Source organism: Myodes glareolus, chromosome 9 (genome assembly GCF_982192425.1).
Source record: "Myodes glareolus chromosome 9, mMyoGla1.1, whole genome shotgun sequence".
Lineage (NCBI taxonomy): Eukaryota > Metazoa > Chordata > Mammalia > Rodentia > Cricetidae > Myodes > Myodes glareolus.
In genome coordinates, this window is record NC_142034.1 from 81,054,556 (window position 1) to 81,076,062 (window position 21,507).

At 42.1% G+C, this 21,507-nt stretch overlaps 1 protein-coding gene across 4 annotated transcripts; it reads left to right on the forward strand.

The window, feature by feature from the left end:
* The first annotated feature begins 52 nt into the window (after positions 1 to 52).
* Positions 53 to 18,830, forward strand: Pttg1 (PTTG1 regulator of sister chromatid separation, securin). Of its 4 annotated transcripts, XM_087910702.1 has the most exons (8): positions 91 to 185; positions 430 to 490; positions 3,302 to 3,394; positions 3,898 to 3,996; positions 4,783 to 4,970; positions 15,685 to 15,778; positions 17,286 to 17,444; positions 18,695 to 18,830. In XM_087910702.1, the coding sequence occupies exons 4-8, from the start codon at positions 3,909 to 3,911 to the stop codon at positions 18,772 to 18,774; spliced, it is 609 nt and encodes a 202-aa protein (XP_087766828.1). In that variant the 5' UTR covers positions 91 to 185; positions 430 to 490; positions 3,302 to 3,394; positions 3,898 to 3,908; the 3' UTR covers positions 18,775 to 18,830. The 4 variants fall into 4 exon arrangements, with proteins under 4 accessions (XP_087766829.1, XP_087766828.1, XP_087766831.1 ...); XM_087910703.1 differs by lacking the exon at positions 430 to 490 and having other exon boundaries at positions 53 to 185; XM_087910705.1 differs by lacking the exons at positions 91 to 185; positions 430 to 490 and having other exon boundaries at positions 3,386 to 3,412.
* The last annotated feature ends 2,677 nt before the right edge of the window (positions 18,831 to 21,507 follow it).

A 21,507-nucleotide genomic window follows, 5' to 3' on the forward strand; every position in this document is an offset into this window, starting at 1 on the left:
TGCTTGGCCAGGGCTATTTTTTGTTGTTTTTTTTTTTTAAGAAGCAGGAGGTTCATGCAAGTAGTTCGTTGTGCACCCTGCAGGAAGACGGTGGCAGTGCAGCTTTGTGCCCCAGCAGGGAACACTGTTCTCTTTCTAGAACAGTAGAATTTTAGCAAAAAATATTTACTGAAAAAATCAAAAAGGTAGGTGTAATGGCTCACGCCTTTAATCCCTGAGACACAGGCGGATCTTTGAATTCCAGGCCGGTGATATAATAAGATCCTGTCCCAAACAAACTTAAATAGTCTCCCATAAAACAGAAACTATTCAACAAACTACTGGAAAACAGGAGATTTTAGCGGACCTTTTTTCCTTCCTTCCTTCCTTCCTTCCTTCCTTCCTTCCTTCCTTCCTTCCTTCCTTTCTTTATTATTGGGTTTCTTTTAGGTGTATGAGTTTACCTGAATTTGTACGTCATTGGCATCAGATCCTCCGGAACTGGAAATGTGTACGTATGTATGTGTATATATATCGGGAGCCACCATATATATGCTGAGTACCCCACCCGGGATCCTTTGCAAGAACAGCAAGCTCTCTTGACTACTGAGTCATTCCCTGGAAATTTTTCTTTGTTCCCTTGTTGTTATTTACACTTCCCCCTCACATAAATTTCTCTTCAGATACAGATGAATGTAGCTAACACCCCCCCCTCCCAAGAGAAGGGTCGGAAGTTAAAGATTGTGAAGATTTAATTTGGCAAGTTAAAGCCAGAGAGTGCTTCCTCAGAGGAATTATAGAACTTTCTGGGCAAGAAGGAGGAATTTTTCCTCAGGCTTGAGTTCGCAAGAAGATTCTAGAGGTACCAAGAAAGCAGAGATCATCTCTGGATGAATGCTTTTTATAAAAGGAGAAATATATTAGCTAAAAACTCTGTATTCTACACGAGGGTAGTTTACCAACCAACAGGGTACATTATTCCCTAATAACAAACGGGAATCACAAAGCTCGTCTAGGGACATCGTTATGAAGAAAATGATGGCCTTTTAAAGACAGGGTGGTTATATAATTTACGCTTGCAGTAGGACCTTGGAAAAGCAGCAATGGTTCCTGTCAGTGAGAAAGGGAGAAAACTTAAGGAATTAGAGTGTCCATGCGGAAGCTGTGGGAATTTATAGAGATTTCTTTTAAGAAGAAGCAAAATTTAGAAGGAGATACAAGGAGAAAACAGATTAGATTAAGGGGATAAAAGGAATAGGGCAGAGAAGAAACAGTAAGGGTGGGGGCGGGGCATTGTCTTTATTCTCTTCCTCCTCCAGTTAGACTCTTCTTTTTCGTGATTGGCATAGTGTTCTGCTTTTAAGAGGTGTAGAGTATATATTTGGTAAGCGAATTTAAAGGGAACTCAAGGTACATATTCATTAGCACCATCACCTTGCTTGGAAGCAGATTTAAGGAGGTGTAAAAAGACGGATCCCAGTGCAAATTCTTAACTGTACACGTAAAAGGCAGTCCTGTATTTTATAGTGTTACATAGCCCCCGCCCCCCCCCAAGAAAAACTTTGGGGAAACTTTTCAAAAATAAATGTACATTCCTTAAATTTTATCAGCACCAAAGTTTTTGCCTATGACATTTGAGAAAAACAAGGTGCATCCTCCACTTCTCTTTGAATATTTTTTCTTCTTTTGGAGACAAGGCCTCACTATGTAGTCTTGGCAGGCTAAAGGAGCTGTGTAAACCAGGCTGACCTCGAACTCACAGAGATCCACTTGCCTCAGCTTTCCAAGGGTGGGATTAAAGGGGTTGTGTTGCTACGCCTGGTTTCTTCATTTTGAAGAATCCCTTTAGTAGGCAGACAGCATTATTTATGCAGAGCTCCTGAGGCTAAGCAGAATCTGTTGGCTCTGAGGAAACAAAGTGTCTCCTATGTGTCTGGAGAGAGGGGAAGACTGTCAGTAAGATGCAGGATTTGGTTAGTGATTTGAAAATTTGCTTTTTGTTATTGTGCCAGACAGGGTTTCTTTTGAAGCCCCAGCTGTCCTGGAACTTGGTTTGTAGACCAGGCTGGCCTTGAACTCACAGGGATCCACCTGTGATCTGCCTCCTGAGTGCTGGGATTAAAGGCGTTGCGCTATTTTTGTTGTTGTTGTTGTTGTTGCTATTTTTGCTATTTTATTTCTATGGAACTCACACAGCAGAGTCTCTTGTGGCTCCGTATGGCTTTCACCGCCATTTTGAAAAGAATCCAAATATCCAGCAGGAGGGAATGGGTGAAAATCCTAGGACATATATCCTACTATCACGAAACTTTAGAATGTTTTCAGGAATATACAAAACTCCTGACATGGGAACTGACCCATCATTGTGAGAGTGCTCAAACAGACTAAGGAATCTTCACTCCCATTAACTGTAATCAAACACACATAGTAAAAAGGGTGTAGGTAGGACAAGGTTCCAAAGATATTAACCGTGCTTATTTCAATCAGAAGACCTGGTTCAATCAGAGACAAATGACCCCCATTTGTCTTCAACCTGTCGAATTTCCACAATACTCAAAAATAAGCAGACACAGGCAGGTGGATCTCTGTAAGTTCAAGACCAGCCTGGTCTACATAGTGAGTTCCAGGGCAGCTAGGGTCCTCCACAAGAGCAACAAGTAGTGCTCTTCATTGCTGAGCCATCTCTCCAGCCTTGGAGACTGTTTGGATGTGGGCAGACCCAAACCATCTTCTCAGTAGTTTAGGACCTCTGACTTTGACCTGAAGATTTAAGGTCTAGAAAAAGCCTCTTGGTTTCTCTAGTTTACTCTTAAGATTTTGTGCACGTGTGTTCTGGATGAAGTTTGGTCTCTATTGATGCGTTTTCGCCTTTTTAGCCAGTAACTAATGTATATGCCCGTCTCCTAGAGAATTCACTCTTTCTACTTTGATTTCTGGGCTAGTGAGTTCCAGACAAGTCTGCGCTGCGCAGTAAAAGACTGTCTTAAACAAGCTAAAAACATAAAAGTAAGCCTGGACTGGTGGTACAGTAATCCCAGCCCTTGGGAGACCGGAAGCTAGTTCATGGACAGCCTGGGTCACATGAAACCTTGTTATAAAAAAGATTTTAATGTTTAAAGTTATGTTTAACGATGTTTTTGTTACTGGGCCAGTGCCTTCTCGCAGGTCCACACCGTGGAAACAAAAATCCCATCAGTAGTTTTGGATAAAGTAAGATCATCGTTTTTTAATTCCTGGGAGAGAGATGCAGGTGGGTGTGGGTGTGGGTGTGTGGCGGGGGGAGCGGTGGCTGAAAACTTCGATTGCTATCATTGGCTCTCAGATTCCAGGCCCCTCCTCCTCTCGGATGGACCAATTGAGGCGCGAGTTGTGTTTTAAACCGCGGTGTGCGGGATCGTTGGTGGTACAGTCTTGGGTGAGTCTGGCTGTTAAGGTATCGCGGGTGAGCTGGGGTGACCGGGAGTGGGGGGCGCGGCGGGCAGACTGGAGGCCGAAGCTGGGTCTACGAGAGCCTCACTCGGCCCCGCGTCCCTGGGCACTCTTGGCGCGCTCGATCCGCGGCGACGCTGGTTTTATTTTTCTTCTTCTCTGCCTCCTTCAGGGTTTCAAACAGCTTGTGATCTCGAACTTGTTACGTCTCGGAGACCAGTCTTGATTATCTGATCCTTCTGTCTCCTCCCTAGCGCTCAGATTACAGCCCGGAAACAGTTTTGATGGGTGCCAACTTCTACTGCCTTCTCTTTAGGAGTTTAGTATTTCTGACCCTGGCTTGAAGAGTTAAGATCTGGATAAAGCCTGTTGGTTTCACCAGCTTAATTGTAATTTCTTTGGTGCACAGAACCCTTAGCCAATCTTGGTCTCTGTTGGTGCTTATCTCTTCATGCCTTCCCCAATCTGATATGTAAGTCTCTCCCCTAGAGTAATCCAGGATGGCTACTCTGATCTTTATTGATAAGGATAATGAAGAACCAGGCAGCCGTTTGGCATCTAAGGATGGGTTGAAGCTGGGGTCTGGTGGTAAGTATGGGCTGCCTTTGAATACACAGGTGTTGAGTGGTCAATGGGCGTGGCCTGGAGCCGGTAGCGTTTAGTGTACTTTGTGGTTGATTGGAGTCAGGTTTGTTATATTTTCATGTTTATTATCTTTTTTTTTTCTTTTTCTTTCTGGTTTTTTGAGACCGGGTTTCTCTGTGTAACAGTCCTGACTCTCAAGTGCTGGAATTAAAGGCATGTGCCCCCCACCGCCCGACATTATCCCCCCCCCCCCAGAGATCTGCCTGCCTCTGCCTCCAGAGTGCTGGAATTAAAGGCGTGCGCCACTACCACCCGGCAGCACACTCTTAAATTAACCTCATTAAGACAATAAAGATCTCTGTGAGTCTGAGGCCAGCCTGGTCTACAAAAGCTAGTTACAGGACAGGCTCCAAAACTACAGAGAAACCTTGCCTTGAAAAACCAAAAAAATAAAACAAAACAAGACAAAAAAAAACCAAAAAACAAAAAACAAAAAAACTAAACCACTGCCAAAAATGAAGCATGGGTTTGTGGGTGAGAATTGGCTTGAGTTGATGAGATATTTACATGGTCTAATCTTTAAGAACACTGTATTTATTACCTTTATTTGTGTGTGTTTGGGAGCATACATATTCCATGGGTGCCTGTGGAGGTCAGAAGACAACCTGTGGCCATCAGTTCCCCTTACACTGTGTGGGGTCTGGGGATTGAACTCAGGTGGTCAGGTTTGGCAGCTTTACCCACTGAGCCCGTAATATTCTTGGGATTATACTTTTTCTTTTTCAACAGTCAAAACAGTCAAGGCATTAGATGGGAAATCGCAGGTCTCAGTGCCTCAAGCTGGCAAAGTGTTCGATGCTCCAGCCTTGCCTAAAGCCAACAGAAAGGCTTTGGGAACTGTCAACAGGGTTACAGAAAAGCCAGTGAAGACTAATAGGCCGCTCAAACAAAAACAGCCAGCTTCGACCGTGAAGAAGGTGAGTGTGGGATATGAAGATGACATGCGTGTACATGTTTTAGCACTAAAAAAGGCTTAGTCTCATTCCTATGTGTATCGATGTGTGTGAGCACCCGAGGAGTCCAGAAGGGGGCGCTGGGTCCTTTGGAACTGGAAGTACAAGCAGTTGTGCACTGCCTTACATGGGTGCAAGGAACTGAATCCAGCCCCTTTGGAAAAGCAGCAAGTGCTCTCTCTCTCTCTCTCTCTCTTTTAAATTGATATTTATTGAGTTCTATATTTTTCTCCGCTCTCCTCCCTGCCTTTCACCTCCCTCCTTCAATCCTCCTCCAAGGTTCCCATGCTCCCAGTTTACTCAGGAGATCTTGTCTTTTTCTACTTTCTACTTCCCATGTAGATTATATCTATGTAAGTCTCTCTTAGTGTCCGCATTCTTGTCTTAAGTTCTCTGGAATTGTGGTTTGTAGACTGGCTTTCTTTGCTTTATGTTTAAAAACCACCTATGAGTGAGTTTACATGTGGTAATTGTCTTTCTGTGTCTGGGTTACCTCACTCAAAATAATGTTTTCTAGTTTCATCCATTTTCCTGCAAAATTCAAGCTGTCGTTAATTTTTTCTGCTGTATAGTACTCTATTGTGTAAATGTACCACATTTTTCTTATCCATTCTTTGGTCAGGGGGCATTTAGGTTGTTTCCAGGTTCTGGCTATGACAAACAAAGCTGCTATGAACATAGTTGAGCACATGTCCTTGTGGTATGATTGAGCATCCTTTGGATATATACCCAAAAGTGGTTATTATTGGGTCTTGAGAAAGGTTGTTTCCTAATTTTCTGAGAAATCACCACACTGACATCCAAAGGGGTTGTACCAGCTTGTATTCCCACCAGCAATGCAGAAGTGTTCTTTTTTCCCCACAACCTATTCAGCATAAGTTGTCATCAGTGTTTTTGATCTTGGCCATTCTCACAGGTATAAGATGGAATCTCAGAATTGTTTTGATTTGCATTTCTCTGATGACTAAGGATGTTGAATATTTTCTTAAGTGTCTTTCAGCCATTTTAGATTCCTCTGTTGAGAGTTCTCTGTTTAGGTACTCCTTTTTTTTTTATTGGATTATGTGATCTTTTGGTGTCCAATTTCTTGAGTTCTTTGTATATTTTGGAGACCTCTGTTTGATGTGGGGTTAGTGAAGATCTTTTTCCCATTCTGTAGGCTGTCATTTTGTCTTGTTGACCGTGCCCTTTGCTTTACAGAAGGTTTTCAGTTTCAGGAGGTCCCATTTATTAATTGTTTCTCTCAGTGTCTGTGCTGCTGGGGTTCTATTTCGGATGTGGTTCCCTGTGCCATTGCGTTCAAGTGTACTTCCCACTTTTTTTTCTATAAGGTTCAGTGTGGCTGGCTTTATGTTGAGGTCTTTGATCCATTTGGATTTGAGTTTTGTGCATGGTGATAGATATGGGTCTATTTTCATTCTTCTACATGTTGATTTCCAGTTATGCCAGCAACACTTGTTAAATATGCTTTCTTTTTTCCATTTGATATTTTTTGCTTCTTTATTAAAAATCAGGTGTTTGAAGGTGTGTAGATTGATATCCAGGTCTTCTATTCGGTTCCATTGGTCCTCCTGTCTGTTCTTATGCCAGTACCAAGCTGTTTTCAGTACTGTGGCTCTGTAGTAGAGTTTGACGCCAGGGATTGCGATGCCTCCAAAAGTTCTTTTATTACCCAGGATTGTTTTAGCTATCCTGGGTTTTTTGCTTTTCCAAATGAAGTTGAGTATCATTCTTTCACGGTCTTTGAAGAATTTTGCTGGGATTTTGATGGGCATTGTGTTGAACCTGTAGATTGCTTTCGGTAAGATTGCCATTTTTACTATATTAATTCTGCCTACCCAAGAGCATGGGAGATCTTTCCATTTTCCACTTCTTCAATTTCTTCAAAGATTTAAAATTCTTGTCATACAAGTCTTCCACTTGTTTGGTTAGAGTTGCTCCAAGGTATTTTATGCTATTTGTAGCTATTGTGAAGAGTGTTGTTTCTCTGATTTCTTCCCCAGCCCTTTTATCATCTGTGTACAGGAGGGCTACTTATTTTTTTTTGAGTTAATCTTATATCCTGCTACATTGCTGAAAGTGTTTATGAGTTGTAGAAGTTCCTTGGTAGAATTTTTGGGATCACTTATGTAAACTATCATATCAGCAAACAGTGAGAGTTTGACTTCTTTTCCAATTTGTATCCCCTTGATCTCCCTTTGGTGTCTTAATTGCTCTAGCTAGGACCTCAAGAACTATATTGAATAGATATGGAGAGAGTGGACAACCTTGTCTTATTTCTGATTTCAGTGGAATCTCTGGGATGGGAGTTTCTCTCCATTTTGTTTGATGTTGGCTGTAGGCTTGCTGTATATTGCCTTGATTATGTTCCTTGTATCCCTGCTCTCTCCAAGACCTTTATCATGAAGGAATGTTGTATTTTGTCAAATGCTTTTTTTGGCATCTAATGAGATGATCATGTGGTTTTTTGTTTTTCAACTTGTTTATATGGTGGATTACGTTGACAGATTTTTGTATGTTGAACCATCCCTGCGTCTCTGGGATGAAGCTGACTTGATCATGGTGGATGATGGTTCTGATGTGTTCTTGGATTCGATTTGCTCGTATTTTATTTAGTATTTTTGCATCAATGTTCATGGATGAAATTGGTCTGTAATTCTCTTTCTTAGTATTGTCTTTCTGTGGTTTGGGTATCAGGGTAATCGTAGCCTCATAAAAAGAGTTTGGCAATGATCCCTCTGTTTCTATTGTGTGAAATAATTTGAGGAGTATTGGTATTAGTTCTTTGAAAGTCTTGTAGAATTCTGAGCTGAAACCATCTGGTTCTGGGCTTTTTTTGGTTGGGAGACTTTTGATGACTGTTTCTATTTCCTCCGCAGTTATAGGTCTGTTTAATTTGCTTATCTGGTCTTGATTTAATTTTGGTAAGTAATATTTATCCATAACGTTGTCCATTTCCTTTAAGTTTTGGAATTTTGTGGAGTACAGGTTTTCAAAATATGACCTGATGATCTTTTGTATTTCCTCTGTATCTGTTGTTATGTCCCCTTTTCATTTCTGATTGTGTTAATTTGGATATTCTTTCTCTGCCTTTTTGTTAATTTGGATAAAGATTTGTCTATTTTGTTTTTTTCTCGAGGAACCAACTCTTTGTCTCATTGATCTTTTGTATTATTTTCTTTGTTTCTATTTTGTTGATTTCAGCTCTCAATTGAATTATTTCCTGCTGTCTGTTTCTCTTAGGTGAGTTTGCTTCTTTTTGTTCTAAAGTTTTCAAATGTTCCGTTAATTCACTAGTGTGGGATTTTTCCAGCTTCTTTATGTAGACATTTAGTGATATGAACATGACTCTTAACACTGCTTTCATTGTGTCCCATACATTTGGGTATGTTGTGTGGTCATTTTCATTGAATTTTAGGAAGTCTTTAATTTCCCCCTTTATTTTTTTTGTTGGTAGCTAAAAACTCCTTGGGTTGGAGTTTTCCTTCTAATATTTTGTGTAGGGCTGGGTTTGTGGCTAGGTATTGGTGAAATCTAGATTTGTCATGGAATATCTTGTTTTGTCCTTCTATGGTGATCGACAGTTTTGCTGGGTATAGTAGTCTGGGCTGGCATCCGTGGTCTCTTAATGTCTGCATAATGTTTGACCATGACCTTCTGGCTTTCATTGTCTTCACTGAGAAGTCCGGTGTAAGCCTGATAGGTCTACCTTTATATTGTTACTTGACCTTTTTCCTTTGCAGTTATTAATATTCTTTCTTTACTCTGTATGTTTACTGATTTGATTATTATGTAGCGAGCGAACTTTTTTTGGATCCAGTCTATTTAGTGTTCTGTAAGCTTCTTTTATCTTCAAAGGCATATCTTTCTTTAGGTAGGGGAAGTTTTCTTCAATGATTTTGTTAAATAAATTTTCTGTGCCTTTGAGTTGAACTACTTCTTTTTCTACACATATTATTCTACGATTTGACCTTTTTATGTTTTCCCATATTTCATGGATATTTTGGTTTAAGCTTTTGTTAGATTTAATGTTTTCTTTAACTGATGAGTCTGTTTTATCTTCAGCACTTGAGATTCCCTCTTCCATTTCTTGTATTCTGTTGTTCATGCTTGCATTTGTCATTTCTGATCTTTTTCTCATGATTTCTGTTTCTATAATTCCTTTGGCTTGTGTTTTCTTTATTTTTTTCTATCTCAGTTTTTAAGTCCTGAATAGTTTCTGTTATATGTTTGGGTTCTTTTTCTTGGTTTTCTTTAAGTGATTTGCTGATATCTTCCAATTTTATGTTGGTATTTTTTCTCCATTTCTTTAAGGTAATTTCTCATTTCATCTTTAAGAATTTCAAACATTCTCATGAGGTTATTTTTTAGATCCTTTTCTTCTGGTTCATCCATATTTGGTTGTTCAGGTCTTGCTTTTGTAGGGTCTTTAGGTTTTACTGGTATTGTGTTGCTCTTTGGGTGTAGCATGTGAGTTCTTTGTATATTTTGGAGATTAGACCTTTGTCTGATGAGGGGTTGGTGAAGATCTTCTCCCAGTCAGAAGGTAGCCTTTTTGTCTTAGTGACAGTGTCCTTTGCTTTACAGAAGCTTCTCAGTTTCAAGAGGTCCCATTTATTCATTGTTTCTCTTGTCTGTGCTACTAGAGTTCTACCTAGGAAGTGGTCTCCTGTGCCTATATCTTGTAGACTACTTCCCACTTTCTCTTCTATCAGGTTCAATGTGTTCAGATTAATATTGAGGTCTTTAATCCATTTGGACTTGAGTTTTGTGCATGGTGATAGATATGGATCTACTTTCATTCTTCTACAGGTTGACATCCAGTTATGCCAGCACCATTTGTTAAAGATGCTTTCTTTCTTCCATTGTATACTTTTAGCTCCCTTGTCTAAAATCAGGTGTTCATAGGTTTGTGGGTTAATATCCGGGTCTTCTATTCGATTCCATAGGTCGACTTCCTTGTTTTTATGCCAATACCAAGCTGTTTTCAATACTTTAGCTCTGTAATAGAGTTTGAAGTCAGGGATGGTAATGCCTCCAGAAGTTCCTTTACTGTATAAGATTGTTTTGCCTATCCTAGGTTTTTTGTTTTTCTTTTCTTTTTTTTTTTTTTTTTTGGTTTTTTTCAAGACAGGGTTTCTCTGTGGCTTTGGAGCCTGTCCTGGAACTAGCTCTTGTAGACCAGGCTGGTCTCAAACTTACAAAGATCCGCCTGTCTCTGCCTCCCGAGTGCTGGGATGAAAGGCGTGCGCCACCACCGCCTGGCTGGTTTTTTGTTTTTCCATATAAAGTTGATTATTGTTCTCTCAAGGTCTGTGAAGAAGTTTGATGGGATTTTGATGGGGATTGCATTGAATCTATAGATTGCTTTTGGTAGAGTTGCGATTTTTACTATGTTGATCCTCCCAATCCAAGAGCAGGGGAGATCCTTCCATTTTCTGGTATCCTCTTCAATTTCTTTCTTCAAAGACTTAAAGTTCTTGTCAAATAGATCTTTTACTTCCTTGGTTAGAGTTACCCCAAGATATTTGATACTATTTGTGGCTATCGTGAAAGGCGAAGTTTCTCTGATTTCCCTCTCTGCTTCTTTATCCTTTGTGTATCGGAGGGCAACTGATTTTTGGAGTTGATCTTGTATCCTGCCACATTACTAAAGGTGTTTATCAGCTGTAGGAGTTCTTTGGTAGAGTTTTTGGGGTTGCTTATGTACACTATCATATCATCTGCAAATAACGAGAGTTTAACTTCTTCCTTTCCAATTCGAATCCCCTTGATCCCCTTATGTTGTCTTATTGCTATTGCTAGAACTTCAAGCACTATATTGAAGAGGTATAGAGAGAGTGGACAGCCTTGTCGTGTTCCTGATTTTAGTGGAATGGCTTTGAATTTCTCTCCATTTAATTTGATGTTAGCTGTCGGCTTGCTGTAAATAGCTTTTATTATTTTTAGGTATGAACCTTGTATCCCTAATCTCTCCAACACCTTTATCATAAAGGGGTGTTGAATTTTGTCAAATGCTTTTTCAGCATCTAATGAAATGATCATATGGTTTTTTTCTTTCAGTTTATTTATATGATGGATTACATCATATGATAGATTTGCATATGTTGAACCAGCCCTGCATCTCTGGGATGACGCCTACTTGATCATAATGGATAATTTTTCTAATGTGTTCTTGGATTCGGTTTGCCAGTATTTTATTGAGAATTTTCGCGTCAATGTTCATGAGTGAGATTGGCCTGTAATTCTCTTTCTTGATTGTGTCTTTGTGTGGTTTTGGTATCAGAGTAACTATAGCTTCATAAAAAGAATTTGGCAGTGACTCTTCTGTTTCTATATTGTGAAATACATTAAGGAGTATAGGTATCAGCTCTTCTTGGAAGTTCTGGTAGAATTCTGCATTGAAACCATCTGGGCCTGGGCTTTTTCTGGTAGGGAGGTTTTTGATAACAGCTTCTAATTCTTCGCGACTAACAGGACTATTTAGATTGTTCACCTGGTCTTGGTTCAACATTGGTATATGGTAATTATCTAAAAAAATGTCCATTTCTTTTACATTTTCCAATTTTGTGGCATACAGGCTTTTGTAGTAAGATCTAATGATTCTCTGAATTTCCTCTGTATCTGTGGTTATGTCCCCCTTTTCATTTCTGATCTTATTAATTTGCGTGTCTCTCTCTGCCGTTTGATTAGTTTGGATAGGGGTTTGTCAATCTTGTTGATTTTCTCCAAAAACCAGCTTTTTGTTTCATTGATTCTTTGGATTGTTTTCTGTGTTTCTATTTTGTTGATTTCAGCCCTTAGTTTGATTATTTCCAGTCTTCTACTCCTCCTGGGTGAGTCTGCTTTTTTTTTTTCTAGAGCTTTCAGGTGTGCTGTTAAGTCTCCAATCCAATGTGTGCTTTCTCTGTTTTCTTTAATTGGGCACTTAGTGCTATGAACTTTCCTCTTAGCACTGCTTTCATAGTGTCCCATAGGTTTGAGTATGTTGTGTCTTTATTTTCATTAAATTCAAGGAAGACTTTAATTTCTTTCTTTATTTCTTCCTTGACCCAGGGGTGATTCAGTAGTTGACTGTTCAGCTTCCATGAGTTTGTAGGCTTTCTGGGGGTAGCATTGCTGTTGAAGTCTAACTTTAGTCCATGGTGATCCGACAAGACACAGGTGGTTACTAATATTTTTTTGTATCTGTGGAAGTTAGCTTTGTTACCGAATATGTGGTCAATTTTCGAGAAGGTTCCATGAGCTGCAGAGAAAAAGGTATATTCTTTCCTATTTGGGTGGAGTGTTCTATAGATGTCTGTTAAGTCCATTTGATTCAATACCTCCAATAGATCTCTCAATTCTCTGTTAGGTTTCTGTCTGATTGACCTGTCCATTGGTGAGAGAGGTGTGTTGAAGTCTCCTACTATTAGTGTGTGTGGTTTGATGACTGCCTTGAGTTCTAGAAATGTTTCTTTTACTTAAGTGGGTGCTTTTATATTAGGGGCATAGATATTCAGGATTGAGACTTCCTTCTGATGAATTAATTGTTCCTGTTATGAATATGAAATGTTTATCTCTATCTCTTCTGATTGATTTTGGTTTGAAGTCAATTTTGTTAGAAATTAGAATGGCCACACTCGCTTGTTTTTTAGGTCCATTTGCTTGAAAAACCTTTTCGCAACCCTTTACTCTGAGTAGATGTCTGTCTTTGTGGTTGAGGTGTGTTTCTTGTAAACAGCAGAATGTTGGATCCTGTTTTCGTATCCAATCTCTTAGTCTGTGCCTTTTTATAGGTGAATTGAGTCCATTGATATTAAGTGATATTAATGACCAGTGGTTGTTGACTCCAATTAGTTTTTTTATTTTTTCTTGGGTAGGGTAGTAAAATTTGTATGTTTCCCTTCTTTTAACTTGTGCTTGTGAAGGGTCACTAGATGTGAGTTATTGTAGGCAGTGTTGGCAATGTTGGATTCCTTGGGTTGTGATTTTTTTTTCTATTACTTTCTGTAAGGCTGGATTTGTGGCTACGTATTGTTTAAATTTGTTTTTATCTTGGAATATTTTGTTTTCTTCATTGATAGTGAACGATAGCTTGGTTGGTTATAGTAGTCTGGACTTGCATCCATGGTCTCTTAGTTTCTGCAGTACCTCTATCCAGGACCTTCTGGCTTTCATGGTTTCCATAGAGAAGTCCAGTGTAAGTCTGATAGGTTTACTTTTATAAGTTACTTGACCTTTTTCCTTTGTAGTTCTTAATATTTTTTCTTTAATCTGTATGTTTTGTGTTTTGATTATTATATGGCGAGGGGATTTTTTTTTTTGATCCAGTCTATTCGGTGTTCTGTATGCTTCATAGGAATATTATTCTTTAGGTTGGGAAAGTTTTCTTCTATAATTTTGTTGAATATATTTTCTGGGCCTTTGATCTGCAATTCTTCTCCTTCTTCTACCCCTATTATTCTTAGGTTTGGTCTTTTTATGTTTTGTGATGAGAATTTGTTGGATTTGCTGTTTTCTTTGATCAGAGTGTTTATTTTCTCTATGGTGTCTTCAGAATCTGAGATTCGTTCTCTCTCTTGTATTCTGTTGGTTATGCTTGTTTCTGTAGTCTCTGTTTGTTTACCTAGATTTTCCATATCCAGCTGGCCCTCTGTTTGTGTTTTCTTCATTGCCTCCATTTCAGTTTTCAATTCTTGAACTGTTTCCATTACCTGTTTGATTGTTTTTTTCTTGGTTTCCCAGGGTATCATTTACAGATTCACTCATTTCTTCAAACTTTTTGTTATATTTCTCCTCCATTTCTTTAATGGAGTTATTCATCCCCTGTTTAAGGGACTCTTATTGCTTTCATAATGTCACTTTTTTCCACCTCTTCTGGATTAGGGTGGTCAAGTCCTTTTGTTGTAAGATTGCTGTGTTCTGGTGTTTTCATGTTGTTTTTCAGATTGTTGGAGGAATTCTTGCCTTGGCGCCTGCCCATCTCTTCCTTCAAATGCTCTCCAATGAATCTTCTGGTACAGGATCAGGTTCCCTTGTTGGCCAGGGACCTCTCTGACAAACGGCCTACCTTGCTGCCGGCAGGCTATTGAAACAAAGGAACTTCCCTTCTGCCCGGTTGCACTCACCACCCTGTCCCAGCCCAGCGCCCAAAGGGGCTGAGCTGGGGGATTTTATGGCCCTGAGGAAGGGAGGAAGGGAGGAAGAAGGCTGGGTGTAGCATGTGATCTTACCTTTTCTACTCATCTTTTCCTCTAATAGGTATGTTTGGGGCTGTCTGAGATTCTGTTGAATAGTCTTCTAGGTGCCAGTGAATCCAAAGCTCAGATGGTTTTCCTCATGGTACAGTCAGTGTTACAGTTCTAGTTACCCCGTTGGTTATTCCTGTGCCCGGAGGTAGCTCGGTGCTCCTGTGCTTTGGTCTGCTCCCTTGGAGTTTGCTGGGCACCCTTCAGGGAGATGACGGTGCTGCCACCTGATTTTTCTGTCAGTGTGCAATGGTCCTTGGCCTCTTCATAGCACTTGCTCATAATTCACCCTTGAGCCTTGCTTCTTCCGCAAGTGCTTCCTTAACCACTGAGCCATCTCAAGTTCCACTATAGCACTTTTGATGCATAAAGACGGACTTCCTAGCTGGCTTTCTTCTGAGTAGGAGATGCATAGAAGTCCACAAACGAGTGAACAGAGGAGAGTGGTGCTGTATACTCCTTCCAGTTGCTTAGCTCCTTGGGTACAATGTAACTCGTAGAAGTAGCTAATGTTGCCTTTGCCTCAGGAGGCAGCTGGTTCAAAGCCACTTAGCAGATGGGTGAAGTACTCAGCTGGGTTTGATGGACACCCCCACTCTCACACTTGGGAAGCGGCCAGCCTGAGCTACCCCTCAGACCCCCAATTCTGGAATACACATGTGAGATCCAGAGCACCCAGATTTCTGTTTTGGCCTACTGCTCTTGTCTACCTAGTAGTCTTCAGATGGTTTGAGTGTTTTGCTGCTTCTTAATCCCATGTACTTAAGGAACATAAACTTGTTAACATTAGCCATGCAAATGATTAAGGTAATAGTGGCAGAGAAACCACACTTTATAAGGTTAAAAATGACTCCCAGCATTAGCTGGCTACTGTTCTGGGATGCCTCAAGTCTGTGTACTCTGCTGTTAGGTTTGAACAACTGAGTAGATTACCCTTGAGTTAACCCTGCTCAGTGTTGTTGGGAATATATGTGGATAGATGCTAAAATTTCTGGCTTAACTTAAAAAAAAACTTAGTTTTTGTATGTGGATGTTTGCCTGTATAATATATAAGTGTACCGTGTGCCTGAGGAGGATGTAAAGGGACATCGCATCCTTTGAACTGGAGTTACGGATAACTGTGGGTGCTGTAAGAGGAACAAGCGCTCTTAACCACTGAGTCACGTCTCCAGGCCCTTAGCTTGTGTGTGTGTGTGTTTGTGTGTGTGTGTGTGTGGAGGGCAGGGCCTGCACATGTGATGCCTGCATGTCAAGGTTGGAGGATAACTTCCGGGAGTCAGTTCTCTCTTGACTGAATCCTGAAAGCAAGACTTGTGACTTGTTGGAAGAGAGCATGGAACTGACAGGTGTGAAAGTGTGACGCCATCACTTGAGGACGCCTCCAACTTCCTGTTACCATGAGGGTGGCAAAGCTTCTAACAGCTGCTTTTTCTCTTGGGTTTCTCTAGATCGCTGAGAAGCCGGCTAAGATACAAAGCTCTGTCTCTGCTCCTGATGACACCTATCCAGAAATAGAAAAGTTCTTCCCCTTCAATCCTCTAGGTAAGGTCTTTGGGATGCCCTCGGCTTGAGATTTTCTTACCCTGTGATGTCCTGTATTGTGCAGCTCCAGACTCTGAGACTGTTGACCTGGGTCACTTTGACTAAACAGATTTGCTCAGGTGGAGTCACTTGCCAGGATATCGCCTTCGGTCAGGGGGAGAATGGGAGCAAAATCAGAAGCTCCAGGTCACTTGTGCAAATTCAGGGCCAGCCTGAATCTTCACAGTGAGTTCCAGGATTGCCTGGGCTACATAGAGACCCTGTCTCAAAAAGGTGTATTGTTTGATATCACCTCTGATGTCATCAGAAAGGGCCAAGTGGTGGGCTTGGTGGTGCACGCCCTCAGTCCCAGGCAGAGGCAAGTGGAGCTCTGAGTTCAAGGCCAGCCAAGGCTGTGTAGAGAGACCCTGTTTCAAACAAACAAAAAGAAAAGGCCAAGTCTAAAAGTCTAAAGTAATGTAAGAGAAATTTTCAAATTAATGTCATGCTATTACAGGTGAGTGTTAACACTATTCTAACCTTTTTTATATTTCTGAAGACTGTCATTGGCGATAAAACTTTTCTTGATGTGTGGTAGACTTCTTCATTCCTTGAGGTTCTGAGACAAATACTCTCTTTTCACATGAAAACTGTCTTCCAGGAAAAATCCTAGCTTGACCTATAACTCAGATCATGGCAAATCCCTTTTCCCTCCCTCCCTCCTTCCCTCCCTCCCTCCCTTCCTTCCTTCCTTCCTTTTTTTTTTAAAAAATAATTTATTCAAATTTATTTTATATGCATTGGTGTGAAGGTATCAGAGGCCCTGGAACTGGAGTTATAGACAGTTGTGATCTGCCATCTGGGTGCTGAGAATTGAACCCAGGTCCTTTGGAAGAGCAGCCAGTGCTCTTAACTGCTGAGCCATCTTTCCAGCCCCCGGCGAGTTCCTTTTCTGTGACATCAATATGGTCACATTTTCTTCTGGTGTGCAGAAATTCTCATTTTATTACAGAATCTTTGACAGAAAATGGGGGCTTATTTTGTACCTCAGGGTGGCTTCACACTCACGGTGATGCTCCTGCATTAGCCTCCCAAGTGCTTGGATGATAGTTATGTGCTATCTGTCATACTTCTATCACATGCCTATTAAAGAGACTTCAAGAGTTGTTACAATCATGGTTTTTTTGGTTTTTTGAGACAGGATTTCTCTGTAGTTTTGGAGCCTGACCTGGAACCAGCTCCTGTAGACCAGGCTGGTCTTGAACTCACAGCAATCTGCCTGCCTCTGCCTCCTGAGTGCTAGGATTAAAGGTGTGAGCCACCACTGCCTGGCATAATTATACTTTTTGCTGAGTATGTTTACAGTAATAGTGACTTTAAGGCAGGAACTTATTTAACTGAGTATTATTAAATTGGCTCTGTTCTGAGTAATGGAGAAGAATATTTTGACGTAATGTACTTCACTGCCGTTGCCCTAACCGGGCTGAGGGAGCTTTGTCCTGACGTTTGTTGCTTCCCTTGGTGACAGATTTTGAGAGTTTTGACCTGCCTGAGGAGCACCAGATTGCACATCTCCCCTTGAATGGTGTGCCTCTCATGGTCCTGAGTGAGGAGAACGTGGTTGAGAAGCTGCTGCACCTGGATCCCCCTTCACCTCTGAAGACACCCTTTCTAGCGTGGGAATCTGGTAAGTGAGCCGGGGGCTCTCGAAAAGCTGTGAGCAACTTGTTAGGTGACACTTGCATTGCTCTGGGGACAGCAGGCAAGCCTGTGTGTAGCTTCTGTCCCTTGGACTACTGGGGCAAAATTTCAGAATAATAAAACTTTTTTCCCCAGTCATTATGTTTTGATACCAAAAGAAGTGGTTCTGGAATCTGGTCAGCCTTTGGTTACAGCAGAAGATGAAATTCAACATCCAGCTTCTTAGGCCACGAGTTGAAGTAGTAACCGTGATGAGGTGAATAATCCAGGTTCCATCCATGGCTAACAGAAGGCCAGACACCTATGCTGCCGTGTAGACCGGCAGCACCTTCTCCATGCCGAAAGCTTAAGGTCTTAGTTGGAAGTGGCGGTCAGAAGACACCATCAGACCACCCACCATGATGACACGGGTGGTTGGTCCTGTCTTAGCATTAGACTTTCCTTATGCTCTAAAGAACATGTAGGTTGGTCTGGTGGCTCAGTGGTTAAGAGCTTTGCCTGCTCTTCCAAAGGTCCTGAGTTCAATTCCCAGCAACCACATGTGCTCACACCCATCTGTAATGAGATCTGGTGCCCTCTTCTGGCCTGCAGGCGTACACACAGACAGAATATTGTATATATAATAAATAAATATTAAAAAGAAAAGAACGTGTAGGTTCACATACTTTGAAGGCCTACTTCTTGATAAAGGTCAGCTTGAAGGCCACTGCCACATTTTAGAAATCTGCACGTTGTGTGATGTTGCACATTAATAAAAACTCGGAGGCAGATGTCTGGGGCTCAGCCTGAAGGTCAGAAAAACAAAAACAGCCAGCCACTGGCTCTTGCCTCTACCTCAGTCTGAAATGGCAAACTTGCCTCCAGGAATCTCAGAATGAGACTGTGTGGCTGAGAGCTGTTTCCTCTTGTTTTATAATCCTCTGTAGGGCTGGAATTAAGGGCATGCACCACTGGGATTAAAGGTGTGCACGACCCAATTTCTATGGCATAGAACTAGTGTGTCTACTGGGAATAAAAGTGTGTGTGTCACCACTGCCTGGTCTGTGAAGCTGGACCAGTGGGGCTCTTTTACTCTATGATCTTCAGGCAAGCTTTATTTATTAAAATACAAATGAAATAGCACTACTGTGTGAGATTCATCAGGTAAATGAATTTAGGGTGGAAGTAGCAGCTAATGTTATAGACAGTGGCTACAGGATTTGGTGGAAACCTAACAAGAAACCCCTCTTTCTCCAGATCCACTGCAGTCTCCTTCCAACCTTCTCTCCACCCTGGATGTTGAACTGCCGCCTGTTTGTTACGATGCTGATATTTAAACTTCTTATTCTTTTATAGTTCTTATGTATGTTGTATAATAAAGTATTTGTGTGTACGTGTGGGGCGTGACTTCTTACTAGCTCATGACTGACATTTCTTGGCATTAGAAGGTACCCCTATTTTCTGTGAAAGTATCCCCTCCACCAAGTGCTTCATTGCCTTTTCATGGCCATTAACTAGTGACAGTTATTAGATCTCTTAATTAGAAGAGCCACTTCCAGCTCATTAAGTATTTATCGTTAGGCATTCTTTACCAGCAGTTCTATTTAGTGCTAATGACTTTAGGATTCAGTAGCCAGACTTTGAAAGGCTCTAAATCTTTGAGAACGCAGCCTCCTCGGCTTCTTTAGTTAGGTACTTCGAAGATCATTGCAGATAATTTACTTACAGTAGGGTCCACTCCCCCCTGTAGGAATCAGTTGTTTATCTAATTGTCGGCATGAGTGTTTGATAAGCATTAATGCCTTTGACATCTAAGTCTAGGAGTGGAGCTGGTCCCTTTGCTTTTGAAGGGACTGTGTTTTGTCCACTGGTGTGGTAGGCCAGTTTGTGTAGTGTGTGACAATTTTTGGTTTGCAAAACCAGGGGCAGCAGGGGTGGGGGTGGGAGATACTAGTCCTGAGGAGGGAGGAGTCTCCTATCTCCGTATGCCCTTTGAGGCTGACTCCGCAGTTATGGGTCTGCATCTCTGGTGGCCGGGCCCTGACTGCTCAGGCCGCAAGCCTGCCCGGGATTCTGTTCCCGCAGGCGCTGGCTTCGTTGCTGCTGTAAAGGGAGCTTTAGCTAAAAATCTCTGTTGTTCTTTTTATAAATAAGACTGGAGAGTCAAAGGCAAGGGTGAAAACTCTAGCTCAGAGACTGCGTAGCAGCCAGCTAACCCTTTCTCCTTGCTGGTGTCTCCCAAAGAAAGCCTCCCTCTGCTCCACCAAACAAAAGCCTAAAAATAAAAAGGTATTCCAAATCCCTCCCTGCTTCTGGGGCCTCCCTTCCACCCTTCTGCCCTCTGGTGTATGATTTACTCTGTCAACCAGCTGCTGGCAGCCTCCTGGCCCCAGGTTCATTTTATATACTGCAAATGCAAACTCAGGGTTCACAGGTGATCGAGTGTCCCCCAACACGATACATTTTGTATTGTCCGAGTGTGAAGTCTGAAGCTCCTCCTCGGTTGTAGTGATCTCTGGATTACAGTCATGTCCGCATCAGCTCTGTCCTCAGCTTTGACTGGGTCCCAGCTCCTTACACACAATTCCTCTCTGTGCTTCGTGTTCTCTCTGAAGTGTGGGTAAAGCAGCGAGCGTCTAGCCATGCCGCGGGTAAAGCAGCGAGCGCCTAGCCGTGCCGCAGGGTGAATATCGCGTTGTCTGTCCTAATCTTATTCACCAGTTAAATTAGTCCGCTTGAGTTCAGCCCCTCCCAACTCTTCCAGAAAATGCTTAGACCCAAGCTAGATTCTTTGCCAAATATAGCACAAGAGGCCTTTAGTTTCCTCTAACCGTGGGAGCAGTCCGGGAGCCCTAGCGGCATTCTGGTCTTCTGAATGCCTACCAGAACGATCCATTAAGCCGTGCTTGAGGAAGCTAGGGGCTTCCTCAGCCTGCATCTCCAAACTCTTCCTGTTTTGTTCCACGAACACGTCCCCCACGTCTATGAACATCGTGTTGAGAGGTCTAACAGCCATGACTCTGCGTCTTGGTGCCACCTTTCAGTGTTATGGTCCATCATAGTAGGGAAGGCAAGAAGCCACTCCAGGGTGTGGCTCCTGACTGGCAGCAGTTGCATCCCTGGATCAGAAAGCAGAAAAAAAGACTGTCGGTGCTCATAGCTTGCTTTCCCGTTTCTCTGTCTTCCGTCAACCCAGGATCCCAGCAGAGAGGATGGAGCTGGTGGTCTCTCAAGTTAATCTCTGCAAACACCCTCGGTTACTCTGCACTGTGGTGTTCTACGCCAATGCCGTAGGCATGTCTTAATCCAGTTGACAAAACTGCCATGAGGGACCACCTGTGGTCTGCCCTTTGGCACACAACCCTGTGCACCTCAGAACAGGGTACCTGAAGGTCTCCCACCACATCCGGGTCTGCAGGCTCCATGGCCCAGGCTAGTGGAGCAGGTGTTGTCCCACACTGTGTTCTGGACTTGGAAGCAGGTAGCAATCTTAAGTTCAGGTAAATCCCAGATACTATAGTAACAGGATGGGAAGGGATACCATACTCTTTGCCATGCTCCCCCGCAGCCTTCTTTTCTACCATGCTTTGCCGGTGATGCCAGGGTAGGTCCACAGTTCCTGCACCCTAAGCCATGTTCATCTGGGGTAAGAGACTATTTCCAAGATTCCAGTCTTTGCTGCTCTATATGACTGCAGGAAGGGAGGAACTCCCCTGCAACCATGGACACAGCTTTTTTGTCTTCTCACGTCCCCAGAAGCTGGCTCCCTTACTTCTGTCCTTACTCTCACTGTGGTTGTTGCTCACAGGGCCGACATCTCAGGCCCAAAGCTAACTTAAATTTTTTGTTTGCGTATGTGTAAGTCTGAGGACAACTTCTGGGAGTCTCTTCTCTGTCTTCATACCACAAGCCCCTGGGATAAGGCCCAGGTTTGGCAGCAAGAGCTCGCTGAGTCATCTCGCCAGCCCTAACACTGACCTTTGAATAGGCTGAACTTACTGGCGTTGGAGACCTCAGCCACATGTACTCAAGTGACAGGAACAACAGGTAGCAGACCTGCTCCTCCCGTC

Bases quoted from the DNA above. Each gene is read 5' to 3' on its own strand.
- Pttg1 (XM_087910703.1), top strand. From the start codon at position 3,909: ATGGCTACTCTGATCTTTATTGATAAGGATAATGAAGAACCAGGCAGC. The intron at 4,971-15,684 runs GTGAGTGTGGGA...GGGTTTCTCTAG, and splicing joins CAGCTTCGACCGTGAAGAAG to ATCGCTGAGAAGCCGGCTAA. The intron at 17,445-18,694 runs GTAAGTGAGCCG...CTCTTTCTCCAG, and splicing joins CTTTCTAGCGTGGGAATCTG to ATCCACTGCAGTCTCCTTCC.